The sequence below is a fragment of the Paramacrobiotus metropolitanus genome, unplaced genomic scaffold (genome assembly GCF_019649055.1).
Source record: "Paramacrobiotus metropolitanus isolate TYO unplaced genomic scaffold, Prichtersi_v1.0 Parri_scaffold0000008, whole genome shotgun sequence".
In the NCBI taxonomy this organism is placed as follows: Eukaryota; Metazoa; Tardigrada; class Eutardigrada; order Parachela; family Macrobiotidae; genus Paramacrobiotus; species Paramacrobiotus metropolitanus.
The window spans coordinates 2,164,694-2,181,669 of record NW_026570228.1 but is presented as its reverse complement, the minus strand read 5'-3'; the positions used below and the strand labels follow the sequence as shown (position 1 = coordinate 2,181,669).

The following is a 16,976-nucleotide window of genomic DNA, read 5'->3' as shown; positions in this document are numbered from 1 at the left end:
ATTATGTTAAAGTTAAATAGTGACCTCCAGTTTGCAAAAACATTGAATGTCTAACTAGTATCTACTATTTACTACTGCATTTACTGCATCACAGTAAGTACTGTACTCGTGTGGATGGTCTCTAATGTCATTGTACACCGATTTCCGGCGGATAGGCGTTTTTCGTTATTCCCTATCTGGTCCCACGTAACAATTATCGTAATTCTTATCCGTTAACCGCTCGCATGTGATGGATCTACGTGCATATATATAATTTGTTTTGAACCGAAAATGTGGTTCCCCGTTCATTGCAGTGGTACTGTACTCTAGCATGTTTAGCCAAATAAGCATGGTGTTTAATGTTATCAAATATATCGACTCGCGTCCGTGTGTTCTGCAGAGCGGCGCTTATTTTTCGAAATTAAAATCCTCCCTGATTTGTTTTTCTGTTCATTTTGTCGATGCGGTCGAAACAGATCAAAACCGAACACAAAGAGCAACAACTGCAGCATTAAATAAAAATAACACAAAAATTAACAACGCGTCAACATTAACAGCAAAACGCACCGATGGAAAGAAATCTGAAATCACTATCAGCGAAATAAAAATCCCCCATTCACGTCTGAATGGCAAGTTTCCGTCACGAAGAGGCCGCTCGCCTTCGGACTTCGCAGGCCCGCTTACAATTCTGTCTTCTTAGGCTTGCCGGTACGATCGAAGCCTTTCAGGGGGTTTGTCGATTCCTTCGCCAAATACTTGATGAAATCATCAACCTCCCGTCCACCGTTGTACTGTTTAGGGTTCTTCTTATCACCCTTGGGCACAAAGTACAGGGTGGGGAAGCCGCGGACATCGAAACCACTTGGGACATCGTTGGCTGTGGCGTCCATCTTGGCAATGGTGATTTCGGTTTCGTCTTTCAGCTTCTCAGCCAGCTCATCGTAAATAGGAGCCAGTTTTCTATGAAAAATTTTTCACCATTTTTAAGAATCGTTACCACACTATAAACCTAATTCACACAACTTTTAAAAACTTAAAATTATTGCTGCGCCAGTGTTCGACTTACTTGCAGTGACCGCACCATGGTGCATAGAATTCAATCAAAACATCCTTGTCGGCATCGTTAACGATTTCCTCGAAGTTCTTTCCGACAACAACTCTGACTCCTTTGGTGCTGAAAACGAAACACTATTAGAAAATCATATAGGTATGCATTAGGCATATCGATTTCCACATAGAAACTTTGAGAAACAAGCGGCTTACTTGTCTTCCGGAACAGGTTCCGACTTCATGTACGGCTCCAGCTTGTTAGCCAAATAATCAGAGACAAACTTCTCCAAGTTCTCCACGGAGAAGTCGTCCTTCATGACGAATTTACGGTGTTGTTCATCACGGATGGCAGCGACCGGCTTCTTCTGATCAGCGCTGTCCAAGCCGAATTCAGTCAATTCATGGGCAAATTCACCGACGCTGGCAACGGCGAAGCTCAGTTTGCTCTTCAGTTTTTCAATCTGAGAGCTGACAACCTAAAAGTTTACAACAAATCAAATATTTATAATCCCGACTGAAAGGAAACAAGTATAAAAAAAGTACTATTTCGCGCACAACCATACAAAAAATTTTAAAATACCTAATAACTCTTGGAAACAACTAAAAATCAATCATGAAATACTACAATAAAATACCTTAAGGATGCGGTTTCGCCAGTAGTTGCTGCCCTTGGGATTCTTGGTATAATCCACATCGTAGTAGACAGTCAGCAGGGGCGACGGGAAGTTGGCCGTGTTGGAGGTAGTCTTGTGGCCGACCAGACCGTGCACGGCGTCCTTGATGCTCTGCTTCAGATTCTCCACCGTTGACTCGAAGCCCACATGCTCGGGTTCAAATTTGTTGTGTAGACGTTTCGGACGGTACAGCACCGCCTTGTCCTTATGCTGACCGAACAGTTTCTCATTGGTGGTGTGAGCGAAGCGCAATTCCTCCTTCATCGTGTCCGCCGCCTTGGTGTACCATTCCTTCAACTTGTCATTGCCAGCCGACAGGTAGCCGACGACGACAGCCTCGGCGGATTCAAGGAATTTGGCCAGATCGGCTTCACTGTGCAATTCCTTGGATGAGGGTCCGGCTTCGGTGCGCATAGTACGGACAATGCCATCGGCCTCGCGGGGTCCGGAGTATTCCTTGGAGAATTCTCCATTGCGGAAGATCTTCAGGGTAGGATAGCCGGAGACGCCGTACTTCTGGCAGGTCTCGGTGTTGGCTGTGCAGTCTACCTTGGCAATCGGCACCGGGGGATCTTCCTTCTTCAGGCTGGTGGCGGCCTTTTCGTATTCAGGCGCCAGACGTTTGCAGTGCCCACACCTACAAGCCATAATTCACCATGGTCAGAAATTCGGAGGATCAAACGCAAAAGCCTTGAAAAATTCCGTAAAACATAATTACAGTCAGACTTTGAAAATAAAACTGTATTACGGATTACATCTTCTAACTCAAACCTTTCAAAGATAAAATATTCAGCCACTATTTTATTATTTTTCCTACAGTAGCCACCTTATTCAGCGTAAGTGGTAAGACCGTAAGCTGATGAAGATCATCTCACTACCACCTCACTACGATTTCACACCACCAGTCAGCTCTTTTCCCTGATGCCGACGAATAAGTTTCACAAAAAGCTATCAAGTCGGAAAAAATTGTACGATTAATTAAATTCAAATAACATCCCAAATTCCACAAAAACGTCAGCAACCTTAACCCATGCACTTGACACGTTACACAATTACCCGTAACTAAAATTTTCCGCTCGTATTTTTATTATCATTGATAATTATGATATTATCCATTCCTTATGGAGAAGAATTTAGTTTAAATTTTACTGTAAAAATAATCTGCACGGTTTTGTTACGTCTCATAAAATCACACGTCTTATAATGTTTCAAAGAAACCACTCGCATCCAATTTTTCATAACACTACAATCTTTCCCAGCTGAGAGTTTCCCAAAAAGAAGAACTCAAGAAAATGTTCAACTCCTTCGCGGACCTTATCACCTTCGCGGTCCGCAGTCACAAACAACTAACTCGACACTCTTTCCTTCGTACGACTGCGGAAAACTAAGTAGAAGATAGTTCAAGATACTGATAGGAAGGAACACTACCCTGTTGACTGTAAACGTGGCAAGTAAACGAACTGATAAAAATCATAAAATCAGAATATCGACGGCATTGTGATTTGTGCACAACCCACAAACACTGGGTGCCAGTGGCATTTGCCGTATAAAAAAACAATTTTTCACCTGTCCACAGCTACGTATTACAGAAATCCCTAACATCTTACATGACTTACCAAGGTGCAAAAAATTCAACTAATATAACTGGATGATCACCGATTTTGCTGGAGAAATCGGCATCCGTGAATTCCAGCACATCGCTGGCTGCTGCCAGACAGGCAGCAAGGCCGAAAAACACTACCCTTAACCACATCTTCCCAAGAAAAACACTAGCGTAAAGTAACCGACAGGCAACGAACCGTGGAATGGAAGAACAGCGAACGATCGTCCGAGGTATCCAACACGAATCTGGCTGGGCGCTGCCAAATGCCAATACGCTGCCTTGTTGTCAAAAATTCAACGAAATGAAAATGTGGCAGCGCAAGGCATATCACGGAAGCTGGGAGGTTATCCACCGGCTAGCGTGGGCATTCTTTATTGGGTAAATCAATGGATGGAGGCGGAGCTAAGAGTTTGTTTGTACTTTCCGGTAACCGGCGAAATATCAAACTTCAAAGAAACCGGTTGCGTATCGATGAAATCACAATGAACGAGAAATAAAAACTTGAATTAATTAATAAATTAGAATTACTATTAGAATTAATAACATTAATAATTGCAAAAAATTTGCCGCTTTTTTGTGAGCTCTTATATACAGTTTTGATTGTGCGTCATAACTTTCCCTTCCTGAACGGCTGTACCAGAAGTAAAGAACGATGTAAAACAAAGTATAGATATTTTTATTTTCGTAAAAACCACGTATTTTTATTTTCGTTCGTACGTATAACAATTAATTATTGTAAAATTTGTACTCCGTTAAAAAAGGCTAGTTGATCTCGCTTCCGGTACGGTATTAAGTAATGCATTCAGTGCATTGTCAGCAATTTCACAAGCTGGCCAATGACAATGCCAATTCGATAAACAGCATTCAAAACCGCATAAACAATCTTTCTTCTTCGATTATTTCATTCTGGCCACAAGAAAGTCTGCTTTGCAGTTGGCTTACAGAAAACGTCCAAATCGATACAAAAAGTACTTAAACTACTTATCATATTTCAACCATGCATATAATTAAATTGTGGCATTTTAATATCAGACAAAGCAATCCAAAACGTACAAACTGGGACAAATACAAAATAGAATTAATTTTCATGATCCAACTACTCTAGAACGTCGAAAAGCAGATGAATATGGAAAGCACAAAATATTGAAAGCAAGCCGGTATCTGTACTTGTGCAGCATGAAAATCTTATGGGGAAAGTACGAGGTCAATTAGGAACAGTCCATGCTCCTTTTCCAGTTGTTTACGGAATTGAGCGACTTTTTCACTGATCGGGGATGTGGTGAGGATGATGGCCATGTTTGCCAAAGGATGCAACCGTAACCTGTGTACATACGTATGAATAAATTAAGTAAGAACAACTACTGTACCTGGATGTAGATATTAGTAGTATGAAGCTATGCATGCAGTTTTATTATACGTACATTTTAAGTTCTAGCGAACAAAGCTGATTCGTTTAATTTAAAGCAACTCGACAAAAAGTTAATTTTAAATTTTTTAAATGGGAAAAAAGCTGTTTTGATGGAAAGAATAATGAATACATGAAACCGATAGAACGAAATAGGTACGTCCAGTATACTTGGATTGTAAGCCCTTACAGCGTAGTATAGTTGCGGCAGTCCGCCGTGTTGTCGCACAAAACAATAACATTCAGTTTTCCACCAGCCGAATCTGACTGCTTTAAATTGTTCTTGAAGTTTTCCACCATTTCAGCCTTGGATAACTTGGAAGTGTGAACAATCTGGAAGATTGCAAGGACTAGAAGTACTGTTAACACCGAAGCGTACTCTCATAATTAGCAGTTACAAGCAGATGTAATTGATATATAAACTATGTGTAAATAAACCTTGACGCCGATCATCTGCTTGAAATTAAAAGGTTGTATTTAAAAAATTACCGAATTTATTAATTTGCTAATTCTTGCTTATCCAGCAACTTATCACATTGCTTATTATACTTCGTAAAAGAAATGCTGCTTCAAAGTTAGTAACTAACTAATCGTAACTACAAATTACAAGTAATTATGGATGAAAACGTGAAAAGCCGGGTTTGACCTTTTGATACACGCAATCATTACAATGGCATCATTCTCATCAATTGACTCACAGTTTTACCTTTTCGCCATCAGAAACGGTTTCTGTCCACGTGGCCGCATCATCATATCCGAGTTCCTCCTTGGACAAATCCTGTTTGGACAGAAACACCACGTTATCTGGCCCGAAGTGCTTACTTATGCCGGCAGTTTGTTGAGCCCGTGTAGTTTTTTCTGACGCGTTGAAAAACTGGTATATTCCCTCAGCGACAAAAGATAGACAGCGCGCGGTAATGATTTCCGGCGGCGAGGTGGAAAACAGATGTGCCAGTGGATTCAGTTCGGTAGTAGCCGGCGAAGAACATACCAGAATATCCTTGAAAATCACTCGATTTTGTAAATCAGCATTTGAATAAATTAACCAATTACCATAAATAAATATCGCACGGTACCGGCACAGCCGTGCGATATTACGTAGTACGTGTACGTAGTAGTATTATTGGGCTGTGGTACCGGTATAGCGCAGTTGGCGAGATCATTAACCAAAAAACGCACAAGTGTGTTTAAAATAACCTTTTCGACCAATTCTGATATGCAGATTGACCAAAATACGAACTAGATATATAAGCGATTTTAAAAATGATTACATTAATTATAATCAAATAAGTTGATTCGTCAAATTATTTTGTTTCGAAGAAAAGTATGTTATTTAACTTTTTAATGTTAAGCTACATAATTAGAGAAGTCAAGTTTTGTACCTGCCGATTAGCCGGTAATAAAGCCAAAATGCTTTCCACTTCCTCTTTATAACCCGGCAAAAAGAGTTTGTCACCATCCTCTAAGACAACCGTCTTGATTTGATCGGGCACTGTAAACGATAAATAAGTATCAAAAATGCTGCTAACACCCATAATAATTTTACAGCTGTATCTTTTATGTCCCTAGTCATATTGATGTTTTCACCTAGAACTTGACGGATTTTGATGAGCTCGTAAAGACGCCCAGGTGTGCCGACAACAATGTGATGCGGTTTGGCTTTCAGTTTCATAACGTCAACTTCCGCACTGGTGCCGCTGGTGCATGAATGGCACAGCACATTCTGCGACTCGCCCAACGCCAGAACATCAGTTTGATACTGCAAAGAAAAACAATAATTTGCTTGTTAAAGAAATAATAATTTTGCTCAATTTGTTTTGTTTTTTCGTAAAAAGCTAGGACGACCGTTTCACCATCGACAGCTACTGTACCAAGTCACGATAGTCACCACATGTATTGTATTGCAGCAATGTCGTAGCGCAATGGCTCAAAAGTTCGGGAAGTAATATCTGATGGCACTTTAAATCAGTGAAACATTATGCTGATTGTGAGAGAATTCGTTTGATTGATAAATAATTCAAATATAAGAACAAAATAATTTTTAAGAGCAGTTACTGAAGAAATATGTTCAAGGTCAATTTTTCCAGCGTGGAAGTTGCGCTTCTGCGGATCCTCTTCTTACATGGTCAGCGGTTTCTTTGGTCGGCGCGATGACCAGTGCTTGACAGCCACTAACAGCCATGTCTAATTTCTGCAGCAGTGCAAGCGCCGTGGAGGATGTTTTTCCGGTACCGGATGGAGCTTGACAGATTATATTCTTGCCTATATTATTCATGTAAAGTTTCACCGATCTGTACTGTTATTTTTTAGGCTAATATATTCTTTTTTAAGATAGGGAAATAATGGGTTTTACCAGAAAGACACGCCGGAATTAGGCACTGTTGCACTGGTTGTGCCTGTTCAAATCCATACTCCTTTAAATTTTTCAGCAGCTGAGGCTTAAAGTTGGCTTCTTCGAATGTCTTGACGCGTGGAAGAGATGACTGAAAAAGCTAAATTAAAACTCACGCGCCGACGGTGCCGCAATGTTTTTAGATATCCTCATAAAATGCTGTACAAATAGTCAAATACCTCAGTGAAAATAAATTGGTCAACGCCCAGTTGCTGTATTTTGACTTGCTCCATTTTCGACTGCTCCGTTTTCAGAAACTTATCCACTAATTCCTGGCATTTTTCGCTGTAATGTAATAATACAAATTAAATCTGTTAAAATCCACAGGTTTCGGGAAAAAATTTCAACTTTGGTCATTTATTATTTTTTACCAATCATGACATACTTTTTAACGGTCACCGAATTCGTTCGCAGCAGCCCGGCTTTTTTCGCCGGTTTCGGGGTGTCTGGCGGTGGTGCTTCGATTTTGATTGGCTTGGGCGCATTGGTTATGGTGACAGCAAAGTGGTTGCCGTTTTTCTTCCCATTTTCCATTTTTTTATTATATGATGCCGGGTGTGATTGTCGCTCGGCCAACATAGCATCCGAGCGCATATGTCCAGGCGGATTTTTGTTACGTTGTTTGTTTGTTGATCCATTAACGGCACCGACGGCGCCGTCGTAATCCTTGTGCTGGCCAATGTGGCCATGGCCGGCTAAGTGGTTGTTGCGGAGCGATGCGATCTTTTGTTCTAATTTGACGATTTCTTGTTTTCGCTCAGCCTATTTATATAAGTTAAGTACATATTAAACATAAATTAAGAGAAAAAATGCGAATTAAGAAATTTTAAAATTACTTATACGATTGAAGCAAATCACGAATCTGCATTAATAACAAAGAATCCGGAAAGGTATTCCAAAGCAAAGAATAAAACTAACTTTATACCGGTAGCTGTTTACTCAGCTATCTAAAATGCAAGATATAATATGCCTCATCTCAGCTGTCGCACATTGCGGGATGAATCTTCGTTTATTAACAAAATATTTATCAACAAATTCGTTAATGTCGTACCATACTGCAACGTTCGCAATATATATTATTAATTTAAATAAATTTAAATTAAGCCAAAGTGCAGTTAAAATAAATTTAAATTAAGCCAGACTAATTTGTAATCATATTTGTAATAATTACAATATACTATTATTTTTAAAAAAACTTTCTTACTGAACCTGCTTTTCTAGAACGTACCAGATCATTCAGCATGAGATCTAAAATATCATTTCCGCCGACCAGCAGTACGGAGCCGCACGCCTGATTCCAGCTGGCAACCCATTTATCAAAATATTCTCCAGCTTGGCTGATTCTCTCCCGTAAATTCCCAAAGGCTTTGGCCTTGGCCACGCCATCGCTGACCGACACCGATCGCCTGTACTCGTTCTGCATTTCCGGTTATAATATTTTTTGTATAAAATGTGCGCACGCTCCGCAATCCCCGAAACTCTTTCCGCTGTCAATAAAATCGTCCGCAAAGGAGTTCGGATAAAAGGCGGAAATTATATGCCTCGATGGTGGTAAAATGGTATAAATGTATCGGCAATCACAGCGGTGGAAAATATGCAAGAGTTATCTTTAGTGCTTCCAGTGCAACAAACTGTATACAACAGCTTTTGATGAATTTCAACATGTGTGCTAATGTACATACCGAGTACAGACGCTATAGCTAATGCGTCTACAGCACTGACATTCTAATCTGTAATTTGTTTGACTGGCCATAGATAACTCAGAATACCGCGACTGTCCTTGGCCGACGTCTGACTCGTAAGCGCGTACATATAAATAAGCTGGAGGCAATAATAAATGCAAAAAGAATGGCGCAACCTGATAAAGTGCGTTAATGAAATAAACACTATCCTATCTAAAGAGCATAATTTAGTGCTAAACGGAAAAATGACCGTCTTGTATCCAAGTGGTGGCGGCAGATGCATTTACGTACCAGTTTTAGCGTGTTATATACGGATAGTGACGGATACAGCGCAGACGATCATGTGCATAATTTCAGTTTTACAAACAAATAACGAACACCAAAATAAAATTGATGTCAGTCATCTTAAACCATACGAACAACAATGCCGTATGAAAAAAGGACAAATCTTCCCCTTCGCGCTAACAAAAAAAATAATACGTACTAGTACTACAGAAGAATAAAATTATTTCATATCTGTATATGGATGATGGACAGTGATATACATAATACTGCACCATTATTTGTACCATTACCGGTACAATACAAGGTTCGGTATAATTGCGGCATCTCTAACCGGCCACTGGCCAGTACGTACCTGGGCGGATGAATTTAAAACAAACCTCATGTCACGCGGTTGTGGACCATGGCCAATTTAAGGACAACTATTGATTTTAATGATCTAGTTTTTTGGAAGTGTTTTGGTTAGCGTGGTGACCTCGCTTAAAAATATAGCGAGCAGGAATTATACGTATCCGTATACTGTACGTATACGGATACGAGTGCGTGGAAAATTGATTTTGTTAAAAATTTTATTAAAAGTTTTAAGCAATCGTTGTCCACGATGGAGTTGCACGATCGGACGGCAGTCACGTTTACTCAGTCGCTTCTGAACGTTCTTCGCTGGGTTCTAGCCTTTTAGACAAAATAAAAACTCATAACAGACATAACATCTTTTTTGATTCGTTGTTCCGCTGTAACTTCGACGCGGCGAAATTTTTGTTGATGTTGGTAATTTGCATGACAATATTTCATACTCGTATAGAAGTTACAATGTCTTCTACTCGACGCAAGAACCATCAGAGTGGCAGCAGAGCGCCCAGCAGAACAGTTCCGCTTCAGTCCGAAGACAGCGAAAACATGCCATCGTCCAGCACTTCGCAATCTGTTAACACACACCGCGCTGGCGACGGTGGCAACTCGACATCCTACTCTTGCCGATGGCGTGAATGCGATTTCCAAACGTACCAACCGGAGAATTTCCTTAATCACCTGCGGAACCACGCGAAGCCGGCAAAGGATAGCTCAAACGGACTATGCCTTTGGAAGAACTGCAGTGCTTGTAAAAGTCGTCCGATGCGCCCGCCCGTCCTGCAGAAGCACATGGCCGAAACGCACATGCCGAAGAACCAGTTTCGATGCCCGATGGATCGCTGCAATGAATCGTTTAATACTCCCGATGAGCTGGTCTATCATTTAGAATTAACCAACCATTCCGCACCGAGGAAGAGTGTTCGAAAGGATCGCAAACTGGACGAACGTTCAGCTGGGCAGTTTCGCTCGACGCTCATCACATTTCTGGGTACGGTAACCTTTATCTCTGATCTTTATGTCTGATCTCTGGGTACGGTAACCTTTATCTCTGATACGGTTGACAATCGTGTTCACATTAGATTTCGTCAAATTGTATATATATTATTCAAAAAAATTTGTATTATACCGGAGCATTTATAATTCAAAAGTTGAGTATTTATTAATTTTTTTTGCAACTGACCACAATTGTAATTTTACGTAGGCGCTGCACATGCTTTTTTCTATGACAATAATTATTGTAGGCACAGCAGCGGAGCAGCAGCGCAGAAAAGTAGCCATGAAAGTGCAACAGTATTTGCGCGAAAGAGGGATTGTCTATGCAGCATACCTGGATGAATATCTCGTGCAAGTATACCTAACGGTAAGCAGATTTCTGGTGCTTTGCTCCCAATCGTCGGCCTCAAGTTTTAATAATTTTGTTACATATTAGTATATTACAGTACTTAGGTGGTGTGCATACGATGTTGTAAATTTGTAATTGTGGCACATAAAATGTGACATAATTAACGAAAGTCGGCGCTTATTGTTTTAGCCTGTACAGACCGCGGAAGGGCCAAACTGGTACAAGGTCCATTTTCCTTTCGCACAGGATTCTGAGGATTGGTAAGTTGAAGGCTGTAAATTTGAAAGCTAACTGTAGCGCATTTGTATAGATCATGTCACATCTTTTTTGTTGGTTGATTGTGTATTATTATTATTTTTTGTGTTGACCGTAACGTAACTTGTTTTGTATTGTCTTGTGTATAGGGTGAATGATATCGCGATAGAATACGCCCAGAAAAACCAAGGAACCAAAACGATCCGCACTGAACTACCGCTGTCGAATCCTATATTTAAAGAGCCACTCCGCTGGTTTGTTAAAAGCGTGGTAGAAAATATGGAGTTCAGAAATTCCGATGTGGGTTAGCAGAAATCGGGATTGAGATTTGTTTGCGCGTGTTGGTTCATTTGCTCAAGAGTCAGACAAAATGTTCGCCCCTGAAACTGGCCTCCAAACATCGGGGTGCGTCAGTGGCTTTTCACCCCCAAGGAAGGCCAACAAAGCCCATCTGTTTTTACTGCTGAAATTTTGATTCATTTTAATTGGTTTATACTTTATAGGCAGCGCACGCTTATTGTTCTTTATATGGGCGTTTGCCGAACCTTGAAAATTCTAGTTTTGTGATGTACTCGTTTGTGTGTATTTAATAGCGGCGCTGTGCTGCTTTTTTGTTATTGTCAGCGTTACTCAGATTTCGAGCTCCTGACCAATGCATTGTTTATTTGTTCTATGGCATAAGTACTATAGCCTAATTGTCTGCAAATTGATTTCAAATTTTTAAGTGGCGTTACCAAAGTTTTGTTGTTGTATCCAGCTATGCTGTCATTGCAAACCCTTCGTGTAAACATACAAAATTTAATTATATAATGATGGAAACTACACCTAACTTTGTAAGTTTCTGTAAGAAATCAATCCATAATACAACTTGACAAAAGCAAAGTTTTGGGGGACGTTTGTGTATTGTTTGCCGGCATTGCCATAGTCTGTATGAGCATTGAGCACCCATTTTCTTCGCCTTTGCACATTAAAAACAAGAAAACTATAAAGCAGCGGATTTTTTCGCCTTAGACTTCATTTTGGCTTTCAGTATTCCCATTTCGTAGCTGATGCACTATCAGTTTCAGAAGTTTCGGATTAAAATATTTTTCCAAATACAAAATCAAAAATAAAACTAGAGAGGCTTGAGAAAGCCGGTAATGTAACTGCTACCTCGTGGAGCTGCCGCGGGGTGGAACGAGACGTAAAAACGGGCGTCATTAAAATCTTTGCTCGCCTTGGTATGGCTGACTCCACCCTTTATATTTTATCCGCGCTTGCAGTGGCTTACTTCCATACTGGCCTCGAATTGGAGAGCTTTGCAGCGCCAGTTATCGTGGCGAACTGGTTCAGTTCAGTCCGTATAAACGCATACGCGAATACCGCTGTTCGGCACTAAAATTATTTGCAGATTTTAGTTTCCGCAGTTTTCTGACACACAGGAGTGTTGGTTCCAGGGATTTTTTATCATCTTGTCCGCGGCTGATTGGCCGTAAGTTGATCCAAGATTCTGTTGTTTTCCAGTTTAACGGAAGTTTTGCTTCCAGGAACGCCGAAATGCAGATCTTCGTGAAAACTCTCACGGGAAAGACCATCACCCTTGAGGTAACCGTACGGCGTACGCCGATAATGTTGCTGTGGATCCTTCCAGTTCCCATCTGTAGCACAGGATAAGATCTTTGTTAATGAGTTAGTTAATAACTTTTCTGTGTCGGGCAGGTCGAACCTTCGGATACCATTGAGAATGTGAAAGCGAAAATCCAGGATAAAGAAGGTAAATAAGAATCTTTCTTCGTTTCGCTCTCGTTGCAGTCAAGGGATAGCTGATCATTTAGTCATCCCTGTTCAGTATAGTAAATAGCCGTATAACCTGTACAGGGACATTGTGACGCCGCCACTTTAGGTTCTCTGTACTTAATCAGTTATGACTTTCGGTGATAGTTAATTCACGCGATAATATTGATTCTAATAGCGCTTTTAAATGTTACTTAGGTATTCCGCCGGATCAGCAGCGTCTGATATTCGCTGGCAAGCAGCTGGAAGATGGCCGGACTCTGTCTGACTACAACATTCAGAAAGAGTCAACTCTCCACTTGGTCCTTCGCCTGCGCGGTGGTGGTAAGAAAAGGAAGAAGAAGAACTACACTACCCCGAAAAAGATCAAGCACAAGAGGAAGAAGGTCAAGCTAGCGGTCCTGAAGTTTTACAAGGTACGTAGGAAGGAATTTGCCCTGAATGGACTCACTGACATTAATTTAGGAATTAGGAGTTCTAGGAATTAGGACATTACTTTAGATTTAAGAATTTATTTCTTTGCGGACGCAGTACATTTTAAATTGTTGCAGTTGTACTCTGCTTCTAAATTTTGTGCCTGAAATTACAGTACTTCAGTATATCTTGGCTAATGCGTTATGCGTGTACTGTACATTTAAATACTTCAAAAATTTATTTATAATGCGAGTGAGTAGAAGCGTGTTAGGTAGTGTCGAAAGTTTGACTTCGGTAAAACATTCGGCAAACTGCACGCGCACTTTGGTTTAACTGGATAAGCGCTGTCAGTGCCTTTGTTTCTTACTATTTGCTTGTTTAATATTCGTAAGAAGTATTTCGACTGTTCTCACTACATCATCATGTTTGTGCTGCAGATCGACGAAAACGGAAAGATCACTCGTCTGCGCCGGGAATGCCCGAACGAAGAATGTGGCGCCGGGACTTTCATGGCCAATCATTTTAACCGACAATATTGCGGGAAATGTTATTTAACATACGTGTTTCAAGAGAAGGGTGCTGGTGCTGGGACCAGTAAGGAGAAGTAAAACCATCTCTCATGTCGCATTGTTTTATTTGTTTTGTATTTCGGATGAACAGATTCAAATTAAAACGATGTGTCTAGTGCTACTGGCGGCGTCCTTCTCACCCATATTGATTCCCTAAGCAGATGTTAATGAGTTATAGCATGACAGCATGGCAGTAAATTTATAGTGGCAGTGAAATTTGAGCGGCTAATTTTTCTCGCTGAAGTCTTTTTCATCGGCTACGCAGAGATATCTTACGGAGAAAAATGTGGAATGACCGTTGTTTTTAGAAATAGAACAGTACGGGTGCAGCATTAATTTTATGATTTGAATTGTATTTATTCGTTGAATGAATTGTTCGACCGCTGATCTGCTACTGCCGCGGCAAGTCATGTGCTTAAAATTTAAATCAATACGAATACGGGTGCGCTTTGTTTGAATTACACTCATATTTTTAACAATGTGTAGATTGCTACAATTCAGAAGGGTAGCTTATGCAGCTAAAATGGCCTAGACTCGATGCGTTTTTAACGAATTTATTACGTCAAGTAAAATCCAATGCCGATTACATAGCGATCGGTCCTTGTTTCTCCAAACGCGCCAGCAACGTTTGCGTTTGATAATTGCCAATGGTAGTAGCAGACTAGCTGTCCCTAGCATTTCCATAAACTCATTCAATGTCGAGGAGATACTTTATTATATTCCAGTTTGCGATTCAACATTAATGGCGCTCAATGCCGCTCACTGCTCAACTCGAGCAAATATAGTACAAATTTGCAGCTGTGCATAAAATTAGTTAATAAGAAAGATCTCTTCGTCAGATCATGTGCATTGTGCATAATTTATTGATAGAAATATTATGAGCATGCGACGACAACGCATTAAATTAAAGGATTCTACGCACGAGTATAAGTACTTCGGCAAATTACATAAAATTTAAGTTTAATTCTTGCAGTGTTTCAAATTCTTCATCCCGAACCTCGAACAATCAGAATGTAAAATTGTGTTTATGTAAAGTATGTATTTAAACTTAAAACAATCAGTTCGAGTATGTCGTTATCATTATTAATTTTAAATACACAAACAGCCAGTAGCAGTATTTTGTACATCCTCACGCATTGCAAAGGACGATAGTCGACCGGCGAATTATCATTTGTATAAGTACTTGCAAGCTTAAGTGAAGGCGAAATGAATTAAAAGCATACAAATTTAAATGATATAATAACTGAAACTAGTCGGATTTTAAAGGAATTTAATTAAATAAAAAATTTAATCGGATCAAAGTAAGTATAGGTGCTTAATTAATTTGAGATACAAAGGTCAAATCGAGATCAGGTTAGCATCACGGGAACATACAACACCGCGGTGTATCCCAACGTCGGCGTTCTGTGTATTCACTTCCGGCCGAGAAATTCAATGGGCTCCGGGTCGTCGTTGATGGCGCGCTTCCTCAGGAAATCATCCTGATCGTCGATGACATTGATGGCGCTGTAGTAGGGCATCCGTTTACCTACGAGTAATCGGATATGACCACCGGCTGGCTCAGGTCGCAGCATCTTGGTCGACTCATTCCTACCGGATACGGAGCGTAGTCCCAGGCCCGGACGGGGATACGGCAGATAGGCCGCCCGCGGAAACACACCGCCATACTGTGCCGGGTAGGCTACAAACACATTTCACAGTATAATTCATGGTAAACAAAAGCTTTAAGAATATTGAATCTGTAGAAGTACAATTGTACATGAGTGTATGCATTGTACAGATTACGTAGTAGTGACATATATATTTCACACGCATTCAAAACAACAACCGGTTCTTGCTGGATTTTAAAAAAATGTAGTTTTGTTAAATTAATAATATATAACCAACATAAGATGGCACTAAAATTTGTTATAATAAGATTAAAAATTTTACAATAATTGCTTCTCTACCAAGCGTCCATAAATGACAATACAGTATGATTAACTCACTTCGCAATAATTAACAAAACGGGGATCAGAATATAAGGATCGACACTGGCTAGCGTTACAACATTAAAACTGAAATAAAATAAATAAGTAAGTACACAACTTGTAAACCATAAAAACTTCAAAAGCGGATTTCATAAATTTATTTTATGGTTATCTTGAGCGATGTATAGAGATCAGTACGGTTAGCATAATATAATACCAGCGTCAAACTTGCAATATGCTGCGTAGTATAAAGAAAACAGGTAACAGCAAAAGAATCCGTTATAAAAGGTCAACAGTCAAAGAATACAACATCCATAACCAAATTCGTACCACGCGCATATTCGATCAGTAAACTCATTTACTGTGGATGGGTTGGCGTATTTTCACTCACTTGTCAGGTCTAAAACTTATAATATTATACTGAATATTGATATACAGACAGAGTGTTATAAATATTTTGCAAATACAAGATAACAAAACTACGGAAATTTTTGTTTTCCCGATATTAAACTGCATACGTCCTACGATTAGAAATTCTACTGCACAGTATTGTTCGAAACAATATATTCAGCTAGTATTTGACGAATAAGACAAAGTTACATGCAAATGTCCCCAGTAGTCGGTAAACGACTAAACGTCTCGGTTGCTCGTTATGATCAGCTCAGAAAAAGCAAGTTTTTTTTCCCAAACAGCTGAGCGATACTATCGACTCGATACGATACAATTATAATATAACCACAGTCCACAGATATTATTGTAGCTTATTGTTCGATGCTTAGTGCTTACCAGCTTCCGGCCAAGGCGCAGCAAAGCAGCTGACGGTCAATACCACAATCAAATAACTGACAGAAAGTGGAATCAGAGCCTTAGAAAATACCATGGTGTTTATTTGGCGGATGACAAATCAGAAGAAAAAATGTAGCAGCACGGATGATGAGCTATATAATACCAATGTAATGTCCACTACACACCCAAAAGTTGCCGATTTAGCAGAAATATTGCCGACACATCGATGTAACTTCAATAAAAACCGATCTTCTTATATACCAATCATTTACCTACCAGCGTCCTAAATTTGATTAAATTTACCAGGATATATTGAATGCGGAAAAAATACTCCACACCATGCTGCCGGCTTCTCAGTGACCTTTTTGAGTATGGTTGAACGAAATCGATTTCCGTCCACTTCGCCAACAATCAGCCGCTGCTACAGCAAATAGCCAACAATACCGGAG

At 40.1% G+C, this 16,976-nt stretch overlaps 5 protein-coding genes across 7 annotated transcripts; 2 read left to right on the top strand and 3 right to left on the bottom strand.

Moving 5' to 3' along the window:
* Positions 1-406: 406 nt before the first annotated feature.
* Positions 407-3,617, bottom strand: LOC129582530 (protein disulfide-isomerase A3-like). The gene is made up of 5 exons (XM_055474038.1): positions 3,320-3,617; positions 1,665-2,340; positions 1,243-1,505; positions 1,046-1,153; positions 407-939 (listed from the first exon to the last, which is right to left on the bottom strand). Exons 1-5 carry the CDS (start codon positions 3,454-3,456, stop codon positions 660-662), a joined length of 1,464 nt encoding a protein of 487 aa, XP_055330013.1. The 5' UTR covers positions 3,457-3,617; the 3' UTR covers positions 407-659.
* Positions 3,618-4,198: 581 nt separating this feature from the next.
* Positions 4,199-8,834, bottom strand: LOC129582631 (DEAD-box ATP-dependent RNA helicase RhpA-like). Of its 2 annotated transcripts, none has more exons than XM_055474190.1 (10): positions 8,332-8,834; positions 7,489-7,865; positions 7,283-7,388; positions 7,065-7,203; positions 6,834-6,973; positions 6,299-6,470; positions 6,094-6,203; positions 5,418-5,711; positions 4,902-5,044; positions 4,199-4,627 (listed from the first exon to the last, which is right to left on the bottom strand). In XM_055474190.1, the coding sequence occupies exons 1-10, from the start codon at positions 8,524-8,526 to the stop codon at positions 4,492-4,494; spliced, it is 1,812 nt and encodes a 603-aa protein (XP_055330165.1). In that variant the 5' UTR covers positions 8,527-8,834; the 3' UTR covers positions 4,199-4,491. The 2 variants fall into 2 exon arrangements, with proteins under 2 accessions (XP_055330165.1, XP_055330166.1); XM_055474191.1 differs by having other exon boundaries at positions 4,200-4,627; positions 7,065-7,194; positions 8,332-8,832.
* An 894-nt stretch (positions 8,835-9,728) lies between these two features.
* Positions 9,729-11,798, top strand: LOC129582709 (zinc finger protein AEBP2-like). Its single transcript, XM_055474306.1, has 4 exons — positions 9,729-10,406; positions 10,660-10,778; positions 10,950-11,020; positions 11,165-11,798. The coding sequence occupies exons 1-4, from the start codon at positions 9,830-9,832 to the stop codon at positions 11,322-11,324; spliced, it is 927 nt and encodes a 308-aa protein (XP_055330281.1). The 5' UTR covers positions 9,729-9,829; the 3' UTR covers positions 11,325-11,798.
* Positions 11,799-12,386: 588 nt separating this feature from the next.
* On the top strand, positions 12,387-13,889 carry LOC129582580 (uncharacterized). The gene is made up of 5 exons (XM_055474115.1): positions 12,387-12,486; positions 12,542-12,599; positions 12,714-12,768; positions 12,987-13,204; positions 13,640-13,889. The coding sequence occupies exons 2-5, from the start codon at positions 12,552-12,554 to the stop codon at positions 13,808-13,810; spliced, it is 492 nt and encodes a 163-aa protein (XP_055330090.1). The 5' UTR covers positions 12,387-12,486; positions 12,542-12,551; the 3' UTR covers positions 13,811-13,889.
* Positions 13,890-14,479: 590 nt separating this feature from the next.
* Positions 14,480-16,865, bottom strand: LOC129582720 (uncharacterized). 2 transcript variants are annotated; one of them, XM_055474320.1, is made up of 3 exons: positions 16,528-16,861; positions 15,366-15,452; positions 14,480-15,299 (listed from the first exon to the last, which is right to left on the bottom strand). In XM_055474320.1, the coding sequence occupies exons 1-3, from the start codon at positions 16,619-16,621 to the stop codon at positions 15,184-15,186; spliced, it is 297 nt and encodes a 98-aa protein (XP_055330295.1). In that variant the 5' UTR covers positions 16,622-16,861; the 3' UTR covers positions 14,480-15,183. The 2 variants fall into 2 exon arrangements, with proteins under 2 accessions (XP_055330295.1, XP_055330293.1); XM_055474318.1 differs by having other exon boundaries at positions 14,480-15,452; positions 16,528-16,865.
* Positions 16,866-16,976: the final 111 nt, after the last annotated feature.

Coding starts and splice junctions, on each gene's coding strand:
- LOC129582709 (XM_055474306.1), top strand. CDS start 9,830: ATGTTGGTAATTTGCATGACAATATTTCATACTCGTATAGAAGTTACA. Junction 10,407..10,659: donor GACGCTCATCACATTTCTGG/GTACGGTAACCT, acceptor TAATTATTGTAG/GCACAGCAGCGGAGCAGCAG. Junction 11,021..11,164: donor GCACAGGATTCTGAGGATTG/GTAAGTTGAAGG, acceptor TCTTGTGTATAG/GGTGAATGATATCGCGATAG.
- LOC129582720 (XM_055474318.1), bottom strand. CDS start 16,621: ATGGTATTTTCTAAGGCTCTGATTCCACTTTCTGTCAGTTATTTGATT. Junction 15,453..16,527: donor TGCGCCTTGGCCGGAAGCTG/GTAAGCACTAAG, acceptor ATGTGTTTGTAG/CCTACCCGGCACAGTATGGC.
- LOC129582530 (XM_055474038.1), bottom strand. CDS start 3,456: ATGTGGTTAAGGGTAGTGTTTTTCGGCCTTGCTGCCTGTCTGGCAGCA. Junction 2,341..3,319: donor GTTGAATTTTTTGCACCTTG/GTAAGTCATGTA, acceptor TATGGCTTGTAG/GTGTGGGCACTGCAAACGTC. Junction 1,506..1,664: donor GGCGAAACCGCATCCTTAAG/GTATTTTATTGT, acceptor GTAAACTTTTAG/GTTGTCAGCTCTCAGATTGA.
- LOC129582631 (XM_055474190.1), bottom strand. CDS start 8,526: ATGCAGAACGAGTACAGGCGATCGGTGTCGGTCAGCGATGGCGTGGCC. Junction 6,471..6,833: donor CCAAAGAAACCGCTGACCAT/GTAAGAAGAGGA, acceptor TTTTCTTTGCAG/TATCAAACTGATGTTCTGGC. Junction 5,045..5,417: donor CCGTTTCTGATGGCGAAAAG/GTAAAACTGTGA, acceptor GCAATCTTCCAG/ATTGTTCACACTTCCAAGTT.
- LOC129582580 (XM_055474115.1), top strand. CDS start 12,552: ATGCAGATCTTCGTGAAAACTCTCACGGGAAAGACCATCACCCTTGAG. Junction 12,600..12,713: donor GAAAGACCATCACCCTTGAG/GTAACCGTACGG, acceptor TGTGTCGGGCAG/GTCGAACCTTCGGATACCAT. Junction 13,205..13,639: donor CGGTCCTGAAGTTTTACAAG/GTACGTAGGAAG, acceptor TTTGTGCTGCAG/ATCGACGAAAACGGAAAGAT.